Raw genomic sequence first — 26,461 nt, 5'->3', positions numbered from 1 at the left:
TTTTTCTATACTTTTACTTTTCACTTGCCTGTTTAATCTGAAGTGAGTTTTTCCTAGACAGCAAATAGCTGGTTCACTAAAAAAAAAAAAAATCTACTCTGAAAATCTCTGTATTTTAATGTGTATTTAGACAGTTTATGTTTAATGAGATTATTGGTATATTAGGACTTAAGTTTGCTATTTTTTTTTCATTTGTTTATGGTAATTTTCTGTTTGTTTTTTTTTTTTCTGCTTCCTTTCTCTGCCTTCTTATGGAAATATGGTTCATACTTAAACATTTTTTTGAATTCCATTTTGATTCACCTACATTATACAAACATAACTTGTCATAGATGACTGGTTTCATTATTTTGCCATATTAAATGAATTGGAGGAATCTTATTTCTTTGCCCTTCTCCATATAACTGCCTTAAATATCTCCAGCATACATGTAGGACATCAGAGAGCACTGTAATATTTGTTAGAAACTCAAGAGAAGAAAGAAAATCTACTGTATTTACCCATTTGCTTATCATGTTCTTCCTTTCTGATGTTAAACAACTTCCTTTCTATTTATAGAGATCTTCTGTTTAGGCCCCCCCCTCCCCCCCGCCACCTTTTTTTTTTTGAGAAAACTACTGACATCAGTTCAGTTCAGTCACTCAGTCGTGTCCGGCTCTTTGCGACCCCATGAATTGCAGCATGCCAGGCCTCCCTGTCCATCACCAACTCCCGGAGTTCACTCAAACTCACGTCCATCGAGTCGGTGATGCCATCCAGCCATCTCATCCTCTGTCATCTCCTTCTCCTCCTGCCCCCAATCCCTCCCAGCATCATAGTCTTTTCCAATGAGTCAACTCTTTGCATGAAGTGGCCAAAGTACTGGAGTTTGAGCTTTAGCATCAGTCCTTCCAAAGAAATCCCAGGGCTGATCTCCTTCAGAATGGACTGGTTGGATCTCCTTGCAGTCCAAGGGACTCTCAAGAGTCTTCTCCAGCACCACAGTTCAAAAGCAACAATTCTTCGGCACTCAGCTTTCTTCACAGTCAACTCTCACATCCAAACATGACTACTGGAAAAACCATAGCCTTGACTAGACAGAGTTGGCAAAGTAATGTCTCTGCTTTTGAATATACTGTCTAGGTTGGTCATAACTTTCCTTCCAAGGAGTAAGTGTCTTTTAATTTCATGGCTGCAATCACCATCTGTAGTGATTTTGGAGCCCCAAAATTCAAAGTCTGACACTGTTTCCACTGTTTCCCATGTATTTCCCATGAAGTGATGGGGGACCAGATGCCATGATCTTCGTTTTCTGAATGTTGAGCTTTAAGCCAACCTTTTCACTCTCTTCTTTCACTTTCATCAAGAGGCTTTTTAGTTCCTCTTCACTTTCTGCCATAAGGGTGGTGTCATCTGCATATCTGAGGTTATTGATATTTCTCCCAGCAATCTTGATTCCAGCTTGTGCTTCTTCCAGCTCAGCGTTTCTCATGATGTACTCTGCATAGAAGTTAAATAAGTAGGGTGACAATATACAGCCTTGACGTACTCCTTTTCCTATTTGGAACCAGACTGTTCCATGTCCAGTTCTAACTGTTGCTTCCTGACCTGCATATAGGCTTCTCAAGAGGCAGATCAGGTGGTCTGGTATGCCCATCTCTTTCAGAATTTTCCACAGTTTATTGTGGTCCACACAGTCAAAGGCTTTGTCATAGTCAATAAAGCAGAAATAGATGCTTTTCTGGAACTCTCTTGCTTTTTCCATGACCCAGTGGGTGTTGGCAATTTGATCTCTAGTTCCTCTGCCTTTTCTAAAACCAGCTTGAATATCTCGAAGTTCGCGGTTCACGTATTGCTGAAGCCTGGCTTGGAGAATTTTGAGCATTACTTTCCTAGTGTGTGAGATGAGCAATTGTGAGGTAGTCTGAGCATTCTTTGGCATTGCCTTTCTTTGGGATTGGGATGAAAACTGACCTTTTCCAGTACTGTGGCCACTGCTGAGTTTTCCAAATTTGCTGGCATATTGAGTGCAGCACTTTCACAGCATCATCTTTCAGGATTTGAAATAGCTCAACTGGAATTCCATCACCTCCACTAGCTTTGTTTGTAGTGATGCTTCCTAAGACCCACTTGACTTCACATTCCAGGATGTCTGGCCCTAGGTGAGTGATCACACCATCGTGATTATCTGGGTCGTGAAGATCTTTTTTGTAGAGTTCTTCTGTGTATTCTTGCCACCTCATCTTAATATCTTCTGCTTCTGTTAGGTCCATACCATTTCTGTCCTTTATCGAGCCCATCTTTGCATGAAATATTCCCTTGGTATCTCTAATTTTCTTGAAGAGTTCTCTAGTCTTTCCTATTCTGTTGTTTTCCTCTATTTCTTTGCATTGATCACTGAGGAAGGCTTTCTTATCTCTTCTTGCTATTCTTTGAAACTCTGAATTCAGATGCTTATGTCTTTCCTTTTCTCCTTTGCTTTTCACTTCTTTTCTTTTCACAGCTATTTGTAAGGCCTCCCCAGACAGCCATTTTGCTTTTTTGCATTTCTTTTCCATGAGAATGGTCTTGATCCCTGTCTCCTGTACAATGTCAAGAACCTCATTCCATAGTTCATCAGGCACTCTATCTATCAGATCTAGGCCTTTAAATCTATTTCTCACTTCCACTGTATAATCATAAGGGATTTGATTTATGTCATACCTGAATGGTCTAGTGGTTTTCCCTACTTTCTTCAGTTTAAGTCTGAATTTGGCTATAAGTAGTTCATGATCTGAGCCACAGTCAGCTCCCCGTCTTGTTTTTGCTGACTGTATAAAGCTTCTCCATCTTTGGCTGCAAAGAATGTAATCAATCTGATTTTGGTGTTGTCCATCTGGTGATGTCCACGTGTAGAGTCTTCTCTTGTGTTGTTAGCAGAGGGTGTTTGCTCTAACCAGTGTGTTCTCTTGGCAAAACTCTATTAGTTTTTGCCCTGCTTCATTCTGTATTCCAAGGCCAAATTTACCTGTTACTCCAGGTGTTTCTTGACTTCCTACTTTTGCATTCCAGTCCCCTATAATGAAAAGGACATCTTTTTTGGGTGTTAGTTTTAAAAGGTCTCGTAGGTCTTCATAGAACTGTTCAACTTCAGCTTCTTCAGCGTTATTGGTTGAGCATAGACTTGGATTACTGTGACATTGAATGGTTTGCCTTGGAAATGAACAGAGATCATTCTGTCGTTTTTGAGATTGCATCCAAGTACTGCATTTCCTACTCTTTTGTTGACCATAATGGCTACTCCATTTCTTCTAAGGGATTCCTGCCCGCAGTAGTAGATATAATGGTCATCTGAGTTAAAGTCACCCACTACTGACATAAGAATGATTATTTTCCCAAATTGTTATTTTTCTCTGGCTACTTTCAAGACTTTTTCTTTGTGTTTAGTTTTCAAAAATTTAATTATGATATGTTGTGGCATGGATTTCTTTTTGTTTATTCTCTTTGGAGTTTGTGCAAGTTCTTGAACCTGTATGTTTATTGGCAAATTTGGAAAATATTTAGACATATTTAGATATCATTTTTCTCAAATATTTTCCCGCTTCAAATATTTTCATTTCTTCTTCAGATGCCATTTACAGGAAAGTTACATCGTTTGCTATAGTCCTACAAGTCCCTAAGGCTCTATTTTTTTTTTTCCATCTGTGTTCTCTCTGTTGAATAATTTCTGTTCTATCTTATAGCTTGCTATTTCTTTTCTTTCTGACCTCCATTCTGCCCTTGAGCCCATCCTCTGAGGTTACTATTTCAACTGCTATATTTTTCAGTTCTAGAATTGCCATTTAGTTCCTATTTACATCTTCTATTTCCTTGATAAGACTTTGTGATTTTTCATTTCAAGTGTGTTCAATGGATTGTTGAAGCTTAAAGTCTTTGTCAGATAGTTCTAACATGTCTGTCATCTTGAGTTTAACATCTTTTGAGCATTTTGTGCCATTCAGTTTGAGATCTTTGTGAGTCTTCATATAGTGAGTGACTTTCTATTGAAGCTGGGGCATTCTGAGTATATTATAATGAGACTCTGCATCTGATCCACCTTCTAGTTCTCTGACATTGCTTTAGTAGGAGGGTGGAGGTACCACCTCATCACCCAGGTTCCCCATCCAGTTTGCATTGACAGCTGAAGGGATCAGACTCCTTGTTACTACTGAATGGGGTGGGAGCTCCCACTCTCCACTACACCTTCACTGATATGATACTTCTCTGACTGAGAGAGATAGATGTGTCTTGTTACTTCTCTTAAAAGATGTATTTGTAAAAATGAGTAATTAAAAACCCCAATTCTAGGAATGAAGAACTCTTAGGAAGTTCATGTTACATACATAATTTTTCTTGAACAGTGTAATTTATGTATATTTGAGTTCCTCAATAACTATATTTATTTAAGTTATAACATGTAAATTGTTGTCTTGTACTGATCAGCAGGAGCCATAGATATTATTCTTTCATTGCTAAAAAGTAATGCCTTCTTTTTATAGCAAATCCAATGGATTAAAAATAGTTTAGAGTAAAATAGTCCTTCCTTCCCAGTTACATTCTCCAGATATAACTACTGTTGCTAGTTAGACAGGCATCCATCCTGTCTTTAGTCTATGGTGTCAATTATACTCCCCCACCTCACTTACTCACTCCTAGTTTTCCTCTACAGCTTCTCTTTCTATTCCTCCTTTCTAATCTTATCCTTCTCTATCCAGCTGTAAAATGTTGAGATGCTTTCAAAATTGGTTCTAGAAGTCTTTTCTCCTCAATCACCATTGTTTTTCTTTGTAAGTCATCTATATCGTTGTCTCAGTTACCATTTATACTTAGATGACTTATGAACTTATTTTTCTACTTCAGATCTCGGGTCTGAGTGTCAAATCAATAACTCCAGCTCTCTACTTGACAGCTCCTTTTGTATCTAAATAGCACTCCAAGTCCCAAATGTGAAAACCAGACTGACCGTCTTTTCTTCCAACTCTGCCAGTTTTTACATCTCAGTGAATGGTATCACTATATATTGAGTTGTATTTGCCAGAAGCCTAGGAATCATTTCTGATTCTCTTTTTATCTTCACGTCCCATATCCAATTAATCATTAAATCCTGTGGCTTTTCCCTCCTGAATTGTCCCATTCCTTTCTATTTCTATCTTCAGGTTTTTATCACCTCTTACGTGGGCTAACACAGAAGTTTCCTAAGTGGACTTTCTGCTTCTAATCTCATTGTGTTTGAGTTAATTTTTTACTCTGTAACCAGAGAGATATTTTCACAATAAAAATTTGGTCATGTCAACTGCCTGATTAAAATAATTCATTTTTTTAAAATTGCTTTTATGGGAAATACCTAAATCCTTAACAAGATTTAGTACAATGCCTGTCATATAGTCAACATTCAATAAGTATTTTTGGGAGAATGAATAGCTGAAGTGAGATAGTTTGTAGTATTTGCTATTAAAATAGTATTGTTACACACATGTATGTATCCATGTATCTTTCTTTACTTTTGTTATATTTCTGTTGGATATGTCTCTAGAATTAAGATTGCTAGCATAGTTTGGTTTTCTCTATTAAATATCAAGGTTAATAAGGCAATTGGTGTAGTACCTTGTAGCCATCAAGAGAAAAAGAAGAATCTAAGCTAGGAAGATCAATGATGATTTATTTATTAAAGGGGCCATCCTGTACCCTCTGTCTGGTAAGGGGAATTATGTTCGAAAGAACTGCCCAATGACTTAAGCATTTTAAAAAATAGATTATATGCTAAATAACCTTAGATAAAATATTTTGGAAGACAGAGCAAGGAATGAATGAATCGAATTTTCATATTCATAGTAATTGTGACTTATTCCTATTTTATTTTGATTGTATGTTTTTCTTGGACTTCTCTGGTGGCTCAGATGGTAAAGAATACACCTGCAATACAGGAGACCTGGGTTCAATCTGTGGGTTGGAGATCCCCTGGAGAAGGGAATGGCAAACCACTCCAGTATTCTTGCCTGGAGAATTCCGTGGACAGAGGAGGCTGGTGGGCTATAGTCCATGGGGTTGCACAAAAGTGGACATGAGTGAGTGACTAATACTTTATATGTTTTTCTTATTAATGACAATATATGAAAATTAGGTAGTTTAAGGAAAGGATTGATTTGAAATGTGGTGGTCACATAAGAAGAGATTATAAAAGTAATGTAGAAATAACAATTTTCATAGAAATTGAGGGTCTGTTTACTAGTGTAGTGGATACCGGGCAGAATTGTGATGTAGGCAAATAATGTTATCAGAGGCATGTTGTCCTGTCTCTGCCTCTTTTGCTGCACTCCCTGGAGGGCAGAGGGTCTGTCTTGGTGCTTTTGTAGAGTAAGCAGTAGAAAACAGCCTGAAGCTATCAAGTGCCTAAAAGGTGGGGGACTAGGGGTACCAGGTTACTGATCACTCTGTACTTTGTTCTATGATCCTGGGCAAGCTGGTTAACCTCTGTGATGCTTAGTTTTCCCATCTGAACATAATACTAACTACTGATTTACATGCAAACTGGATTGGATATGGTCCTTTATTTTATTATTTATAAATGTATTTAAAAAAAAAAATTAATCTGTTGTTTGAGCTGATACTGAAACACTTTATTACTGATTTTAGTCATAAATGTGGACGGAGTCATAAATTCCAGGGAGATAAAAATATGCATCATAGGGACATAAATGGCCTTAAGAGCCCTTATCATCAGCTTGAAAAATGAAAAGTAAAAGTGTTAGTCACTCAGTCGTGTCCGACTCTTTGTGACCCCATGGACTGTAGCCCACCAGGCTCCTCTGTCCATGGAATTCTCCAGGCAAGAATACTGGAGTGGTTTTCCATTTCCTTCTCCAGGGGATTTTCATGGTCCAGGGATTGAACCCAGGTCTCCTGCATTGCAGGCAGATTCTTTACCATCTAAGCCATCTGGGAAGCCCCTTTCAGCAGCTTATCAGGATGCAGAGTGACTCATAGTGGGCTCTTAAGGCCCTGCGTGGTCCCATGAAATTCTGAGTTAATATGCTTTTGTAAATATCCATGTATCCATTGAGAGCATAGTACTCTGAAGTTAACAAGTAATTCTTTACATATTTTTACTGTGTTCTCTCTTCAGTTCAGTTGCTCAGTGGTGTCCAACTCTTTGTGACCCCATGGACTGCAGCATGCCTAACTTCCCTGTCCATCACCAACTTAGTCTATTTTTGTTTATACTGAGATGTGTAGATTATGCAGCTTTGTATTTATTTTTGTCTTGCTATTAATTTTGCATCAGCAACTCTATGACTGTTGAAGCAAAGCATTGATGTAATTGCTTTGTTTGTCATTTCTTGTTCTAGGCAACGGGCCTCACCACGACCGTTGCTGTACTTACAATGAAAACAACTTGGTGGATGGTGTTTATTGTCTCCCAATAGGACACTGGATCGAGGCCACTGGGCACACCAATGAGATGAAGCACACGACGGACTTCTATTTTAATATTGCAGGCCACCAAGCCATGCATTATTCAAGGTAAAAATAGTGCCATGTTTATAAGCATAGAAGTAGGACAAGGGTAGCATTAGGACAATGGAAGTGGTCACTGTTTAGAACTGCAGCCTCTCCCTCTGGAGGGTTATATAGGCCTGTGGTACTTTGAGGAGGTAAATTACAGTGAATTACTGTAAGAGCTCTTCTGGTTCTAGACATGAAGAATCCTTTTTATAGAATTTTTTTTACTAAATACATACTCTGGCATCAACATATTTTGACCAGACACTAGTTAACCAATTGTACTTATATAGTGTGTTAAAAATAAAAACTAGACTAAAAATAGCCTAAATCAGCTTTTGTATCTTTTACACTACTGACCAGCAGTGAAACAAAAATTGATGTCTCTTTATAAAATATGATTCAAATAAATATGTGTGAAGATCTAGACATAAGACTAGATTGGATGCTTTGTTATTTATTAACAGATTTATTTTTATTTATTTGTCTAATTATTATACTAACAGTATGTATCATAATACAAATTCAACACTGAAGAGGATACTAAATGGAAAATAAGGTTTCCTTTCATTCCCACTCACCAGAAATAATTATTTTAAACTATTTTATTGCTAGTTTTTCTGAAACTTAAATCCAAGTCTTAAATAATATGCATATATTTTATTTATTAATATGTCAATTTAAAAATAGCTTTTGAAAGAAATAATACTAATGAACTTACTTACAAAACAGAAGAGACTCACTGACTTAGAAAACAAACTTATGGTTGCCAGGGGGAAGGATATGGGGAAGTGATAGGGAATTTGAGATGGACATGTACACACTGCCATATTTAAAAATGGATAACCAACAAGGACCTTTGTATAGAACACGGAACTCTGCTTAATGTTATGTGACAGGCTGGATGGGAGGGGAATTTGGGGGAGAATGGATACGTGTATATGTATGCCTTAGTCCCTTTGCTGTTCACCTGAAATTATCACAACATTGTTAATCGACTAGACTCCAATACAAAATAAAAAGTGAAAAAAATTAAAATATTTCAGAAAAATAGAAAAAAAATAGCTTTTGACTCCATGCTATTACATGAGACAAATTTAGCTCACTTATTTTTTCATCCCTCTTCCAACCCCTACCAGGCTCATTAAAAAAATTCTTTTGTTATTTAACATCATAAAAATTCTATTTCTTGACCCATAAATTTTTGACAGTGCCCCTTGACTTTCTAATGTGTGAGATCAGAGATTTATTGTCCCTATATTTTCCTCCACATCTACTTCCACCCATTAACTTCTGTTTTTCATTATTTTTACATTTTCAAGGGTTATAGAAGTTAGATTTAATTTAGCAAATATAAATGAATCTTTTGTAGTTTGGTGATTTAAAATTTAAAACCAATATTCAACATTTAAAATTTTCTGTATGTATTATTTACTGTAGGACACACAGTGTTTGTACCATAGACAAAGATGCATTCTCATGTTCTTAAAAATTGTATTGCTTTGAATGAGAGATATAACTAATATAAACAGGGTTGTAAGGGGTAGGAGAGACGGAGAAAACAACTTCATCATAGTGTTAGGAAATGACTATTCTTCTTGGACACACTTTTCTTATAAATTCATGTTAGATGTTGGCTTTGCTAATGGATTGGATGCACAGCAGGAGGCAAAGAGTTCTGTATGACTTGTGTTTTTATGGTCTGAGCAACTGGATAAATAAGATGAGGAAGATTTAGGAGAAGAACAATTTGGAGTAGGGACTGAGATGAAAATTTTATGTTAGACATATTGCCTTTGAAATGTAGACTAGATTGCAGAAAAGAAATCCATGTGTTGTGTGGAGTTTGATCCTTCTCTCTTTCGTTGTTTGTTTAAAAAGTAACTGCTAACCCTTAATTTTTCATAGTTATTATTTGAAAGAGTAGGTTGTTTATTAGTTCTGGAGTTTCAGGGATAGGTTGGAAATGGAGATATAAACTTGGGGTTATCAATATACAGGTGACATTCAAAGTGATCAGTCTAGTTGAGACCATGTAACAAATAAGTAAAATAAAGAGAAGGAACTGGCAACCCACTCCAGTACTCTTGCCTGGAGAATCCCATGGACTAGGAGCCTGGTGGCCGATGGAGTCACAAAGAGTCAGACATGGTTGAGCCAATAGATGACATGATGAAAATAAAGAATTTACAAAGAAAAGAGTCCTCGGATTCACACAATTTAGGAATCAAGGAGAAAAAGATCAAAAGAAAAGAATGAGAAGGAACATCCGTTGAGATGTTCTGACACTTAATGAAGATGTGTTAATGGATTATTTTGCATTTTTGCTGAGCCACATTTTCTGAACCCTTTCATGTGTTGAGTCATGTCTTGGGCTCTAGGGATTTTTTTTTCTGCTATGGGATTATTTCTCCTCCTTCCTTATCTTTGTTCTGTCATTGAAGACACTCTTTATATGGATGTTAGACTGCATGGATTTATACTGTATTTTTGACTCTTTAAAAATATTTTTCAGCTTCTGGTTTTATTGCTTTACATTTTGGGAGACTTCATTGTTTATCCAGCTTACCTCATTTTTTTTTTTTTCCTCTTAATTTTGGTTCTTAATTTTCATGGGCTCTTCTTTGTTCTTTTATTCTCTTTTTGCATATTTGTTTGTTCTAGTTTATGAATGAGTACTTGCTTAAAATACTATGGAGAATTATTTTAAAGTTATCTTCTATTGCTGGAGTGATCTTATTTCCTCCTAAATCAGTTGTTCTGTATTCATTTTTGATCCTTTTCTCTTTCGTTGTTTGTTTAAAATGTAACTGCTAACCCTTAATTTTTCATAGTCATTATTTGAAAGAGTAAGTGGGCATGAATTTCATCTGCCATTACTAGCTTCTATACCTATGAGCGTGTTCACCCAGGCTGTGTGCATTTGGGCAGATCACATCTCAATGAGTGGAAGAGAAGCCTGGATAATCAGCCTGGGCCCTCCTACCACCCCTCCCGGAATGAAGAGATGGGAGGATCTGTGTGGGGCACACCTGTCACTCTGAGAACTTCCCCCCACCCCCTGCCAAGTAAACATTACAATTTTTATAAAAAAATGTTGCAATGTTTAAAGAAGGTATTTCTTCAGTTTCACATATGGTCTCATGTCTGTATATGGATTGAATATGAAACATAGTTCATGTACTCATTGTTTATGCAAGAAAGGTTACATTAAAAATTTTCTTCAAAGCAGTTTAGTTTCACTAAGTCTCTGTCCTACTGAATTTTCAGGTAATTAAACCTGTTATCTTCCTCAGGTATAAAAAGAAAAAAATATATAATATATAAAATTATATAATAATATATGTACATAAAATAGATGATAGACACAAAATATAGAATATATATATTTACACATGGGGTATTATATATATATGTAGTATATGGAGAAGGCAATGGCACCCCACTCTAGTACTCTTGCCTGGAAAATCCCATGGATGGAGGAGCCGGGTTGGCTGCAGTCCATGGGGTCGCTAAGAGTCGGACACAACTGAGTGACTTCACTTTCACTTTTCACTTTCATGCATTGGAGGAGGAAATGGCAACCCACTCTGGTGTTCTTGCCTGGAGAATCCCAGGGATGGGGGAGCCTGGTGGGCTGCCATCTATGGGGTCACACAGAGTCGGACACGACTGACGCGACTTAGCAGTAGCAGCAGCAGTATATAATACACAGATATGATACCTACATACATATATAAGTGAGAAAAAATCTCATGCTCAGAATTTTGGGCCTAACAGTATTTCTTCTATTTATTTATTTCTGTAATAGAGATAACTGGGAACTTGTAAATAAATAGCAATTGTTCATAGTGGATCTGTTGGCATCTCTCTGATTTTAAGAAGTTCCATTAATCTCCAGTGTTTCTCACAGTTCAGTCTCAAAATTACCTACTTGAAAATCAATTGGGTGGTGTGATTTTTAAAAATAAAAATCAATTGGGTGTTTTGTTTTTTAAAAATATAGATTGATGAGCCAAATCAATTCCTGGAATTTCTTTTCCAACCTCTTCATATGATTTTTTGAGACATAAAAATTTGAAAACTTCTGTGATTAGTTGAATAAAGACTAATTTAGAATTTAAAAGGGGAAGACTTTTATGCACTATCAGTTATTTCAGTCTAACTCCCCTTATAAATTTTAGCTACAATTCATCCTCACTTGAAACTGGACAAGATAAAAATTGAATTCAGTTTATGAGTTGAAAAGACAATAATAACATATTTCATTGTTAAATTGAAAACATCTAATAGCTATCTACTTACTGTACTCATTTGACATACAGTGCTAAAGTAATTTGTGGATTTGTTTTTGTTGCTGAAAGAGATGCATCCGTGATAGGTTATATGTTTGAGCATATGTAATAATAGAGATAGTCACACTCACCTAATAATTTATAATCACAAATTATCAGCCTTTAGTTTGGATATGGGAATGGAATTTTGCCTAGTTTTATTTTTATGGTTGGGGTAAAAAAATTGTGAAGTCAGTACCCTTCATAATGATAAGACTGTCAAGATCTGAAGATTTAAAAAATATCTAATAATTAAATGTTCAGTTCAGTTCAGTTCAGTTCAGTTGCTCAGTAATGTATGACTCTTTGCAACCCCATGGACTGCAGCAGACCAGGCATCCCTGTCCGTCACCAACTCCTGGAGTTTACTCAAACACGTGTCCATCGAATCAGTGATGCCATCCAACCATCTCATCCTCTGTCATCCCCTCTCCTCCTGCCTTCAATCTTTCCTAGCATCAGGGTCTTTTCCAATAAGTCAGTTCTTTGCATCAGGTGGCCAAAGGATTGGAGTTTCAGCTTTAGCATCAGTTCTTCCAATGAACACCCAGGACTGATTTCCTTTAGAATTGAATGGTTTGATCTCCTTGCAGTCCAAGGGACTCTCCAAGAGTCTTCTCCAACACCACACTTCAAAAGCATCAGTTCTTTGGTGCTCGGCTTTCTTTAGTCCAAATCTCACATCCATCCATGACCACTGGAAAAACCATAGTCTTGACTAGATGGACCTTTGCTGGCAAAATAATGTCTCTGCTTTTTAATATGTGTCTAGGTTGGTCATAACTTTCCTTCCAAGGAGTAAGTGTCTTTTAATTTCATGGCTGCAGTCACCATCTGCAGTGATTTTGGAGCCCAGAAAAATAAAGTCAGCCACTGTTTCCACTGTTTTCCCATCTATCTGCCATGAAGTGATGGGACCGGATGCCATGATCTTCATTTTCTGAATGTTGGGCTTTAAGCCAACTTTTAAAATCTCCTCTTTCACTTTCATCAAGAGGCTCTTTAGTTCTTCACTTTCTGCCATAAGAATGGTGTCATCTGCATATCTGAGATTATTGATGTTTCTTCTGGCAATCTTGATTCCAGCTTGTGCTTCTTCCAGTCCAGCATTTCTCATGATGTACTCTGCATAGAAGTTAAATAAGCAGGGTGACAATATACAGCCTTGATGTACTCCTTTTCCTATTTGGAACCAGTCTGTTGTTCCATGTCCAGTTTTAACTGTTGCTTCCTAACCTGCATACAGGATTCTCAAGAGGCAGGTCAGGTGGTCTGGTATTCCCAACCAAAATTCTGGTTTCAGAATTTTCCACAGTTTATTGTGATCCACACTGTCAAAAGTACCTTCAGATAAATGCTAAATAATGCTTCCCAGGTGGTGCAGTGGTAAAGAATCCCACTGTCAATGCAGGAGACACAAGAAATGTGGATTCAAACCCTGGGTTGGGTAGATCTCCTGGAGGAGGACATGGCATCCCAATGCAGTATTCTTGCCTGGAAAATTCCATGGACAGAGGAGCCTGGTGGGCTACAGTCCATGGGATCGCAAAGAGTCGGACATGACTGAGTGAGCACACACACAAACAATTGATAAAAAATATGACTATATTACTACTTCTTCATTTTAGTTTTTGGTATTATCTATTGCTTTCACACCACGAAAAATGAAACTGTTGCTCTTTTTTCTTCCTGTTCCTCCACAAACCTCAGTGACATCCTTCTCTTGTTCAATCCACCCAATATAGTTGTACCATCACCCTAATGAGATCAGTATCCACGTTTATTCGTATGTCTGTGTAAATGCTATTTAACACCCCTAACTGTTCACACATATCTAAGTCTTCTGTGAAGAATGTATTCCTTCCAGGTTTGCTATTGAGTATTGAAGCCATTATGGCTCCTGATCCTTTAGGTTTGAACTGTGTTTTTCCCCTCTGGAGAAGCTGTCAGAATCTTCATTTTCAGTATTGTGAAATTTAGTGATGGAATGTCTTGATGTGGCCATTGTTTTATGCATTTTGCTAAGCTCTCAGTGAGTAGATTTCCTAATTCTGTAAATTCTGAAATTCCAATTTAGGTAAACTACTTAAATTATTTCTTTGATGATTGATTTCCCTTTCTGAACCTTCTATTATTCAGATACTAGAATCCTAGTCTGAGTCTTATATTTTGCTTATCTTTGGGTATTTTTTTTTTCTGTTCTAGCAGATTTTCTTAACTTACTTAATCATCCATCACTACTATTTAGTTTTTTATTTCTGCTATCATCTTTTTGTTTTCCAGAAACTCTTCATTTAATTATCTGTGTTGCCCACTTCAGAGACTTGTTTAACCTTCCACAGAGAACACATTTCCACTCTTTATCAGGAGCAATGAGGCAAAGTGTCCCAGCTGAAGAGAGTGGGAAAATGAATCTGAGGGTCTGGCTGTGTCCTAAATAGACTTTCCAGTTCTGTGCTTTTCACTTACATCTGGAAGTATCTGGAAATCCAGTTTCTGAGCCTGTTGGGGATTCTGTAGTTCAATTCCAGTTGGTTCTCAGCTTTCTTCACTCTTGGCCTTAGAATTTGTTTTTCCTCAGTCTGTTAAATTATTCAGTCATCAATCAATTGCTTTCCAGTTTCCACAATTCTGTTGTCTTTCCTCATGTTATCTCTTTCTTGGGGTTTTATGTGTTTAATTTCCCACAGACTTTCTTTATTCTTGTTGTAAAGGGATTTGGTGAAAGTCAAGTTAGATGTGTGAAATCAATTTTTCTGCAATAAAATTAAAGTTAAATAAAGTATTCAAAATGTTTGAGATAAACTTGGTAAAGAGTAGCTCAATAAATATTAAGTACATTCTTCATTTCTAATATTTAGTTTGTATTTTGTCCTCCAACCTAAGATTCTGCCATGCCAGAATGAGATTTTAGAAATCGGTATGCACTTCCATATTCATATATTTGGTACCAAACTACATCTCCCTCATCAATAGATTTTTTTAATGCAAAAGAATGAATGTTTGCATTAAAGACACAGATAACTAACCTAATGAGACTTTAGTGGGAAGGGACTGTGCTGTCTGTATCTTGAAAAGGCTTATTGCCAATTAAACGCATTTCAAGAGCCATAAATTAGACTTTATGAGTCACACTTTAAACTCTTATAAAAATGTTATAGTTTAGAAAATGTGTTATAAAAGCACACTTATATTTTGTAGCCTCTTTGGTTTATAAAGAAAAGATATTGGGTAATTTTCAAAACTCAAAATTATTTTATACACTGTAGAATAATAATTTCACACATTTTGGATACTGTTTTATCTAGCACATTTTCCAAATGAATGGCATTAATTACCTTGGAGAAAGAGTGAGGAATTTGGTGCCAGCCTAGCTCTCTCATTTACTGCAGGGCAACCTTGGGAAAAATCCTATAACAGTTCTGAATTTCAGTCTCCTGATTTGCAAAGTGAGCTAGTTGAACTTGATGAATGCCAAAGGCAGTTCTAGAGATAATCAAGGATTACAGTTAAAGACAAAAGCATTATGCAACATTTTGCTGATACATTATATTGGCCTAATGGTGACTGTACCCCATATCAGTTTCTTTGGCTTCAGATGGAGCCACCAAATGCCTGTAATCTTGTGCTGCTTCTACATGACACTTTACTTCATTTTTATAATCCCAGGACCTACATTCATTCCCACTCTACAGAAATATTTGGAAATATACAACTTTATAGTCAGTGTACAATTAATCCTTAATAAGTATGTAAATACTTATTCAGTTAAGTTCAGTCAGTTGTGTATGACTCTTTGCAAACCCATGGACTGCAGCACACCAGGCTTCCCTGTCCATCACCAACTCCTGGAGCTTGCTCAAACTCATGTCCATTGAGTTGGTGAGGCCATCCAACCATCTCATCCTCTGTCGTCCCCTTCTCCTCTGGCCTTCAATCTTTCCCAGCATCAAGGTCTTTTCCAATGAGTCAGTTCTTCGCATCAGGTGGCCAAAGTATTGGAGTTTCAGCTTCAGCATCAGCTTCTAATAAATATTCAGGACTGATTTCCTTTAGTTGCTCAATGGTGTCCAACTCTTTGATTTCCTCTAGGATTGACTGGTTGGATCTCTTTGCAGTCCAAGGGACTCTCAAGAGTCTTCTCCAACACCACAGTTCTAAAACATCAATTCTTTGGCACTCAGTTTCTTTATGGTTCAACTCTCACATCCATACATGACTACTAGAAAAACCATAGCTTTGACTGGATGGACCTTTGTTGGCAAAGTAATTTTTCTGCTTTTTTATATGCTGTTTAGGTTGTTCCTTCTTCCAAGGAGTAAGTGTCTTTTAATTTCATTGCTGCAGTCACCATCTGTAGTGATTTTGGAGCCCAAGAAAATAAAGTGTGTCAGTGTTTCCATTGTTTCCCCATCTATTTGCCATGAAGTGATGGGACCATATACCATGATCTTTGTATTTTGAATGTTGAGTTTTAAGCCAACTTCTTCACTCTCCTCTTTCACTTTCATCAAGAGGCTCTTTAGTTCTTCTTCACCTTCTGCCATAAGGGTGGTATCATCTGCATATCTGAGGTTGTTGATATTTTTCCTGGAAATCTTGATTCCAGCTTGTGCTTTATCCAGTCATAATGATATTTTTACATTGCTCATATTTATAATCAAATTTTGACAAGGAATCTCTCTTGGAGTAAATGGGGAGTAGTCACTAAATTCTATGTGCTACAGAATTCAATTACATTGTACTGCTTTTGTAGTTCACAATCAACACATTTCTGGCCAAAGGAAGAATGTAATTCAATAGATTTTTGCATTTGATTGAATGATTTGAAATTTTTCTAAACATAAAAGCCAAGATTATAATTGATCATCATACTAGGGATAGAGAAGCAACATAATCTTCCTTCTTATTGAGTTCTTCTGATTGGGCAATGAATCCATTAATTTGCCCACAAAGGTCTGTATAGTCAAAGCTACGGTTTTTCTAGTAGTCATATGCAGATGTGAGGGTTGGATCATAAAGAAGGCTGAGCATCAAAGAATTGGTGCCTTTGAACTGTGGTGCTAGAGAAGATTCTTGAGAGTCCCTTGTACTGCAAGGAGATCAAACCAGTCAATCCTAAAAGGAAATCAACCCAGAATATTCATTGGAAGAACTGATGCTGAAGCTCCAATTCTTTGTCCACCTGATGCAAACTTCCAACTCATTGGAAAAGACCCTGATGCTGGGAAAGATTGAAGGCAAAATGAAAAGCGAGCGGCAGAGGATGCATCTGATAGATAGCATCACTGGCTCAGTAAACCTGAATTTGAGCAAACTCAGGGAGGTAGTTAAGGACAGGGAAGCCTAGCATACTACAGTCCATGGGGTTGCAAAGAGTTGGACACAACTTAGGGACTAAACATGGAGAAGGCAATGGCACCCCTGTCTAGTATTCTTGCCTGAAAAATCCCATGGATGGAGGAGCCTGGTATGCTGCAGTCCATGGGGTCGCATAGAGTCGGACATGACTGAAGTGACTTAGCAGTAGCAGCAGTAGTGACTGAACAACAATAACAGCAACAATTTAATTGTGTGAGATTTCTTTAAAGAGTTCCTTTTCCCTATATAAATAATTCTGTTTATATTTTATAAGGTCAAATTGACGGATGTCCTGTTTTTCTAATGATTGAAATACATATTTTTATTTATAAAAAATTTAAATATATTAAAATAGATTATATATCTCATGTTATATAGATTCTTATATTGGGATGATTTATTTTCAGTATCATATAAAAAATAAGTGATAAATATTAGCACCCTAAAGATAATATGAACTAATTGTAAACCTTCCCCTTAATTCTTTTTTTTTAGGAGTCATTTAAAATGTGTCTGCTAGTTTATGGAGAAGTCAGTTTCTGCTGATAGTGCTGTTGTGGCTTAAGTACAAGTATAAAAGGAAGCAGCTGGATTCTGTGCTGCCTTTTTTTATTGTCAGCAACATTGTTATTTAAATTATGATTGAAATGTCTTGTTCAGGAGACTGAGAGAGAAACTTGATTAAAAGAGAGAACTTGATTTTCAGATCTCAGGGTATGTCTATAGGAATGGTAGTAAGAAAAAAGGACTATTCTATCATATAAGTTAAGCAATTTGGATTCCTAAGTCATTATGTGGGGAAAATATGACAATTTTGCTATAAAAGACAGCAGAGAATCAAGGAAATATAGGGTAGGAGAGGGTCATATGTAAAATGGGTGCTATTACAGAATGCTTGGGTGTTAAAGACAATGATGCCATAAAGTGGAAAAAATTAATGATTTAGAGAAGAAAGGGAAGAATCATGGGGCAAAATATTTTTTGTAAACAAGAGTGATCTGAATATGTGAGAGCAAAGGTTCATCCGTGGTCTCGGAGGAAGCAGATAATGGGTATGTGTGTAGGTAGGTCAGTGAAGTAGTGAGGGCATGTGGACTGCTTCTCTTTTCTCCATGAGATAGGAACCAAGGTCATCAGATCAGAGTGAGAAGAGACAGGACTTTTAGGTTTGAGTGAGCAGTATAAGGGCTTCCCAGATGGTGCAGTGGTAAAGAATCCCCTTGCCAGTGCAGGAGGTGCAGAAGTCGCAAGTTGGATCCCTGGGTTGGGAAGATCCCCTGGAGGAGGAAATGGCAACCCACTCCAGTATTCTTGCCTGAAAAATTCCATGGACAGAGAAGCCTGGCTGGCTACAGGCTACAGTCCATGCGGTTGCAAAGAGTTGGACACGACTGTGCAGGCATACACTCACGAGCTGGGTAACTAATGGAATGTAAATGTACTGACTCATGAATTTTAATTTTTGCAAGACTCACCCAATTCCAGTATTACAGTGGCTATGACAAGCAAAGAAGTTATTCCCTCATTTAAAATGAGTACAGAAGACAGAATATTTTTGATAGTTTTCTGTGTGACTCTACCCAGATCAGAAAGTAGTCTAAGTAATTATGCTGACCATTATGGAACGTCCACTTCTAGAAGAACAGTGGTCCTACTTATCTTGGAGTCAGTGAACACACTGGGGAATGCTCTTTCCTGTTTTCAGAGGGTTGGTATATGTATATTACTTTGCCAGTCATTGATTGCAATCATTTAAATAAATTGAAAATGACTAGTTTCTTAGATCATAGTCTCATCTTTGGCCGAACAGAATGCAAAATTATGAAACCCATGGAGAAGGGAATCAATGAAGAAAGAATAGTGAAAATGTGTATGTTACATACTAAATAAGATAATCAGTTTTGCTGTTGAATATTTCTACATCATAAAAGCCCTGTTATGACTTGTACATTCAAAGATTTGTTTTGAAAAGTAAGATCTTTATTTTCATGCTTTGATAAGTTGTGAATTGCCTTTCTTGTCCTTCTTTCTCAAAGTTCTTTACATTTTTTGCTTTGAAGGTCCTGTAGACTTATTGTTCCTGATAAATAAATCAATGGTGATTAAATATTAATTTAGTTGATTAGCATATGTAAATACTAAGTGTTTCACCAAGTAGTTGATAAATACTCTGGAAAAAACACTGGATGTAGCAACACACACACACACAGACCCTAATAACACCTACTTGTTCAGGCTCTTGTTTTATAATGAAAGGATTGTTTTCTGTCCACAGGCTACAGGAAGTGTTTAACAGGAATGCTGCGGCCTTACTCTCAGATTTAGGCTAATGAAAGCAGGGAGTAGGTTTTAGAGGATGTACAGAGGATTCTACTGGGCAAGTAAAACCGAAATAATGCTTTATGTGCTCAGTTGTGCCCGACTCTTTGCAGCCCCATGGACTGTCGCCTGCTAGGCTCCTCTGCCCACAGAATTTTCCAGACAAGAATAATGGAGTGGGGTGCCATTTCCTCCATCAGGATATCTTTCCAACCCAGGGATCGAACACACATCTCTTTTGTCTCCTGCATTGGCAGATGGGTTCTTTACCACTACACCACCTGGGAAGCCCATAGAATGACAATAGGAAAGGAATTTATTCCTCCTCTACAAGAGTCTGAAAAATCTTTCTGGAAGTTACATAGGGAAAAGTATCTAAACCTAGAAACAAATATTTCTAAACACTGCAGGAAAATGAAGATTCAAAAATTGTATGAAAGCCCCTAATACATGGCAAGATTAACATGACATTAATTTAATTAAAAATCAAAACCACTTTTGGATTTGAATTTAGATGGCTTTTTATTACTTTAACTTAGAAAAGGCAAAGTAGATTTTCCTAGTATTTAGCTTTTTGAAATAGAAATAGCCTTATAAGGCATGTCATCCCATAGTTGATCTTTTATTGCTTAATTATGAAATGAATTTTAATGAAAACAACATAGCTTCCATCTGGAATTCAGTGAACTATGCCATTACAGAATAAGTTGAGTTTTAAATGAATAGGAAAGGCATCTTCTAAGATTAGACATAAAGTGAAAATGAAAGTGAAAGTCGCTCAGTCGTGTCCAACTCTTTGCGACCCCATGGATTCCATACAGTCCATGGAATTCTCCAGGCCAGAATACTGGAGTGGGAAGTCTTTCCCTTTTCCAGGGGGTCTTCCCAACCCAGTGATCGAACCCAGGTCTCCTGCATTGCAGGGGGATTCTTTACCAACTGAACTATCAGGGAAGCCTTTAGTTGTAAGGAACAACTAACTCTGACTGAAGCTGTCTCAGAGGTCTAGTAATTGCAAGGAGAAGAAATAATGAGTCTAGGAGCAAAAACCATCTTTTGTGTTGTAAGTGGTGAATCCAAACTACAGATCTTCATTAAAAATAAGAAGCCCATATATTAAAAAAAAATGCTATAGAGTAGTTCAGCACAGGTCATTTAATGGAGCATATCTATAAATAAAACACAAAATGAAGAGAAGGTGAAGCATGACTGCATGCCTAGACAGATGCAGACAGTATTTACTATCCAATTTTGGCTTAACATATTTTTTTCTTGTTGACCAATTTCTGTAGCTTATTTAAAGATGTTTGTCTCAGGCTGCCCTCTTGCTAATGCAAATAGATTTTCTGGGACAACTGAAATATTAATAGCAAATGTAGCATGCACATAAAGGTAGCTAGCGTGCTAAGACAAATTAAGGAAACGAAGTTTAACCCAGAAGTTGAAAGACCAAACATAGACTTATGATATACTAAACTGATGGGAGTTTGATACTAACAGTTTAGGACAAGGTTAAAGAGCAGTCCCCAGAGAGGCATCATCACCTGAGTGATCTTATGTCTGAGTTCAGCAGACTCTGGGAACAGACATTGTAAATCTGCTGTTTTAAGAGCTAAATGTCCGTCATTTGATGAGAGCATGAAATTGGTCCTTAAAATGAACTTGAAAATCTTCACAAAAGGCCGCTTCATGTTTCTAAAATTCTAATTCACATCTGCCCTGTAGCAGCTTCAGATCCCAACTGACCATACAGATTGTTACAAAATGCTACTTAAATTGAAAGTTAGGTCTCAGATTACGGATCAGGTGATTAAGAGAAACTAGCACAGAAGGAGAAGGAGCTAATGGAAGAAAAGAAATAAAGAATGTAAAAGAAAAAAAGCACAGAACACTGAAAAAAAATTTCTAGCATTTCCTAAAAAATTGACTAATAAATGTAAGATTCAGATTATTTTACCTGTAGAAGTACAATATTCAGTTGCTCCCATTTTTATCTATATGGTTGGGCAAATTTTATGTTGCCACCCTATCAAAGGAGTGGAGAACAAGGGTATTTTGAGACTTTAAATACTGTGCATGGCATCCTGCAGATAGAACATAGTCACACTGGATCAGGAAATTATCCCATCCAGCTTCATATGGCTCCTTTGGCAGCAGGACTGTACCTGTGTCAACTGTTTTCCATGATGATGACGCTGTGTCATCATGTTGACATATCTGGGTGTAGATCAGGCCCCTTCTCTGATGCCACCTACCCTTTTCTGGTAATGAGAGTAAAGACTCTATTTCGTTCACTGTTGTATTCCCAGTTGTGGTGCCTCCATGTTATAACCCGTGTAAAAGTTAGTTAACGATGAATCCTATAAGAAGCTTATATACTCCTTCAGTGAAGGATATATGCTTGAATTCAGCATCACATCTGTTCACTGCTTTTAAAACAATGCCTTGCACATAACTGATAGTTATAGGTGTAGAGGATCAATGCATATATCAGAGTGTCAATTGATCACAAAGCATAGAGGGGAATTTTTAGATCAAGGTAATTGAATGCTTCATGTTCGCTGTGCAGAAAAAGAACAGAGCAGGTCTAAAATAGCTTATTCTTTGAAAGACATGCTTGCAAGGTTGGCTCTCTTGCTGGTCTCTGGGAATCTAACTAGTAAACACTGCCCCCCCACCGCCGGCCCTGCCACTGCAAGACTTATAAAAAAAAATTCCCTAAAAAATAATGGTGGCTCACTACATCCAAACTGCAAAAAGATATGTTTATACTTAACACCTGCCTTCCTTCTGGGAATCTAGAGTTTTGGTACATATTAGGCAGGGCTTCCCAGGTGGCACTAGTGGTAAAGAGCCTGCCTGCCCACACAGGAAATATAAGAGATGTGGGTTTGATCCCTGGCTGGGGAAGATCACCTGGAGAAGGACATGGCAACCCACTCCAGTTTTCTTGCTTGGAAAATCCCACGGACAGAGGAGCCTAGTGGGCTACAGTTCATGGGGTCGCCAAGAGTTGGACACAACTGAAGTGACTTAGCATGCACACAGGCAGAGGATACATCCTACATCTCAGCCTCCAGTAAAATCCACTGATGGTGTCTCTAATGAGCTGCCCTGGTAGAAAATTCTACTTATTGATTTTAACAACTTGTTGCTGGAGGAATTGAGCATGCCCATGCAATTATGCTGTGTGTTTTGGGGGACTCTTGGAAGCTTGCATCTGGTTTCATCCAGCCTTCTCTATGTACCTTTTGCGGATTTTGCTTTGTATCTTTTTACTGTAATAAAATCTCAGCACAAGTACAACTATGTGCTGAGTCCTGTGAGATCATCTGGTAATCACCAAACCTGGAGTGATCTTGAGGAGCCCTGACATACTCATTTTATGGTATTCAGCCTAGGTAATGTGTTTAGCCAGTCCTGGCCAGGATTGCAGGGTCTCAGAAGGCCCATCATCACCAACCAGCAGAAGTGCAGGTAGCCTTTCAGTCTTAGACTGTTATCTGGTCATCCCCATGTGAATTCAAGGTACATCATACTTAATCTGTGTGAGTGGCCTTTTTTCTCCATCATATTTTAATGTATTCATGAAAAGCATGTGCTCTGAGTTGAACTGCCAGGTACTGAATTCCAATTTTACCACCTTCTAAGCAGTAGAGCTTTGTTACTTAACTGCTGTGCATCATCTGTAAGATAACAGTAAGCTAAAACCTTAATAGGCTGTTGCCAGGATTAAAGGAGATAAAACATTAACACACTTAGTAAGTGCCTGCTGCTGCTAAGTCACTTCAGTCGTGTCCGACTCTGTGCGGCCCCATAGATGGCAGCCCACCAGGCTCCCCCGTCCCTGGGATTCTCCAGGCAAGAACACTGGAGTGGGTTGCCATTTCCTTCTCCATTAAGTGCCTAATACACGCTTAATTATTTTCGAAACTGGCACTACGAACAAGCAACAACTTTGTCTTCCAGAATTCAGTAGGAAAATTCTCCCGGATAAAAGTTTGGGCAGATCAGTAATTTCCTTGGTCACTTATAGACAATAAAAACTCTATATTTATTTGAGTCTAAAATACAATCTTAATTTTCTACTCAGAAGTTTGTCTCCTTTGAAAAAGTCAGATCTTTCAGTTAATATAAAATGAAATCTTTTAATATTCTTGCCTTGAATTCAATCTTGCCTGCTATTAAAATCTTGTTCCTTAATTTTTGCAAATTAGAATCTAATGATAAATTAATAGTAAAAAGATAAATTTTTGTCTATCCACTTATTTTGCTGCTGCTGCTGCTAAGTCGCTTCAGTCGTGTCCAACTCTGTGCGACCCCAGCTGGCAGCCCACCAGGCTCCCCCGTCCCTGGGATTCTCCAGGCAAGAACACTGGAGTGGGTTGCCATTTCCTTCTCCAATGCATGAAAGTGAAAAGTGAAAGTGATGTCGCTCAATCGTATCCAACTCTCCTTGACTCCATGGACTGCAGCCTACCAGGCTCCTCAGTCCATGGGATTTTCCAGGCAAGAGTACTGGAGTGGGGTGCCATTGCCTTTTCCGTCCACTTATTTTACTCATTTCCAAATTAGTGTTTTTACCTTGCCTTTTATATTTAACATGTAGTTAGATTTATATTTTGTGTCAGTGGAAAAGTAGTTTTCCATTAATAGGTAAATATAGCGTGTTAATATTTAGTGTTATAAGATGCTCAGTTTTAATTATACCATTTTAAGTTTCCCGTTTTTAATGCTTTCTAAATATTTCCTGTTATTCTTTCTTTTCTAAATGATCTTCTTTCAGATAATTAGAAGATATACAGACTGTTTCTTGTCTTCCTTTAGGTTATGTTTTGAATGTGAACATACTGTTACTTCAAATTCAATTTAATCAATTGAAAGCACCCAACAGGCCTCCTCTTGAATGACTGTAGATATCATTACATAGATAGATAAAGAACCCACTCTCTCGGCTACAATCTCAGTTCTTAGTATTAATGGGTTTTTTTCTCCCTGTCCTTTACAATTATTTATTTTTAATATTGTACGGCTTTATTTTTTAGGTGATAGCACATTGTTTTGTCATTATAATCAACTCTTTAGATTTAATTACATATTTAAATAAATTGCTTGATGATCATGTCTTTCATATAGGGGCATTATCTCCTGTCTTTTTAAAATCATCCCCGGGTTAGTTAAATTAAGTTACAGGGTAGTTTTTCAAGAAGGATTCATGGGAGTTTTTTCTTAAATCTTTTACATATTTAATATGTCTTTATATTATCTTTCGGAGAAGGCAATGGCACCCCACTTCAGTACTCTTGCCTGGAGAATCCCATGGGCGGAGGAGCCTGGTAGGCTGCAGTCCATGGGGTCGCTAAGAGTCAGACACGACTGAGCGACTTCACTTCCACTTTTCATTTTCATGCATTGGAGAAGGAAATGGCAACCCACTCCAGTGTTCTTGCCTGGAGAATCCCAGGGACGGGGGAGCCTGGTGGGCTGCCAGCTGGGGTCGCACAGAGTCGGACACGACTGAAGTGACTTAGCAGCAGCAGCATATTATCTTTATACATAGATGGCATAGAGTTTTTAATTATTTTCAAATAGATTTAGATATTGTTTTTAGTCTCCTGACTTGATTATCACTATGGAGAATTTTGAAGCCAGGCTTATGTTTGGGGGATCAATGAGGATTGGTAAGATTAATTTTATTCATTTATTTATGGTCATGCTGCACAGCTTGTGGGATCATAGTTCTCTGACTGGGGATTGAACCTGAGCCTGTGGCAATGAGTGTGTGGAGTCCTAACAACTAGACCGTCAGGAAATTCCTGTTTGTAAAATTTAACGTACTTACCTTTGACTCTTTGGAACTGCCATCTTTAGGGTCAGAAGAAGTTCAAATGGTGGTTATCTTTATAATGACTAGAAAGGAGCGCGAGGAGAGTCTTCTAGGGCCTGGTAGAAATTCTGTTTCTGATTTTGGGTCCTGGCTATATGAATATTATTTATAAAAAAATCATTGAGCAGTACACTTACGTGTATTTTTAGTGTATATTACGTTTTGGTGGAAAGTTTTTTAAAGTTCATGTACTGAGTATTGCTGCTGCTGCTGCTGCTGCTGCTGCTAAGTCACTTCAGTCGTCTCCAACTCTGTGAGACCCCAGAGACCGCAACCCACCAGGCTCCCCCATCCCTGGGATTCTCCGGGCAAGAACACTGGAGTGGGTTGCCATGTCCTTCTCCAAAGGATGAAAGTGAAAAGCGAAAGTGAAGTCACTCAGTCATGTCTGACTCTTCTCAACCCTATGGACTGCAGCCCACCAGGCTCCTCCATCCATGGGATTTGCTTAGAAAACTTGATAGGGTGCAAACTCCTAACGTGTTACAAATATTAACAACCAAAACAACTTGTTGCAGCATTTCCTTTCAGTAAAGGAAGGGAAGGAAATTAAATTCCCATTAGAAGCAAACAGAAAGGGATGGTAAAGTACAGGCAAAGAAAAACAAATTTATTTATTTATTTATTATTTTTTTTTTTAATTTTTTAAACTTTTATTTTATTTTTAAACTTTACAATATTGTATTAGTTTTGCCAAACATCGAAACGAATCCGCCACAGGTATACCCGCGTTCCCCATTCTGAACCCTCCTCCCTCCCCCCTCCCCTACCCTCCCTCTGGGTTGTCCCAGTGCACCAGCCCCAAGCATCGAGTATCGTGCATCGAACCTGGACTGGCGACTCGTTTCATACATGATATTATACATGTTTCAATGCTATTCTCCCAAATTTCCCCACCCTCTCCCTCTCCCACAGAGTCCATAAGACTGATCTATACATCGGTTTCTCTTTTGCTGTCTCGTACACAGGGTTATTGTTACCATCTTTCTAAATTCCATATATATGTGTTAGTATACTGTATTGGTGTTTTTCTTTCTGGCTTACTTCACTCTGTATAATAGGT

The 26,461-nt window shown here is 37.7% G+C and overlaps 1 protein-coding gene across 2 annotated transcripts in view; it reads left to right on the top strand.

The window, feature by feature from the left end:
* The window catches only part of EPM2A (EPM2A glucan phosphatase, laforin), a 108,950-nt gene that overhangs the window by 42,446 nt on the left and 40,043 nt on the right, over nucleotides 1-26,461 (top strand). For both annotated transcript variants that reach the window (NM_001099709.2, XM_059889729.1), the window contains 1 exon segment: nucleotides 7,344-7,518. In NM_001099709.2, coding sequence (NP_001093179.1) covers nucleotides 7,344-7,518 — 175 coding nt within the window.

Source organism: Bos taurus, chromosome 9 (assembly GCF_002263795.3).
Source record: "Bos taurus isolate L1 Dominette 01449 registration number 42190680 breed Hereford chromosome 9, ARS-UCD2.0, whole genome shotgun sequence".
NCBI classification, from domain to species: domain Eukaryota; kingdom Metazoa; phylum Chordata; class Mammalia; order Artiodactyla; family Bovidae; genus Bos; species Bos taurus.
The sequence above is the reverse complement of the archived record's forward strand: the minus strand, read 5'-3'. Positions and strand labels throughout refer to the sequence as shown.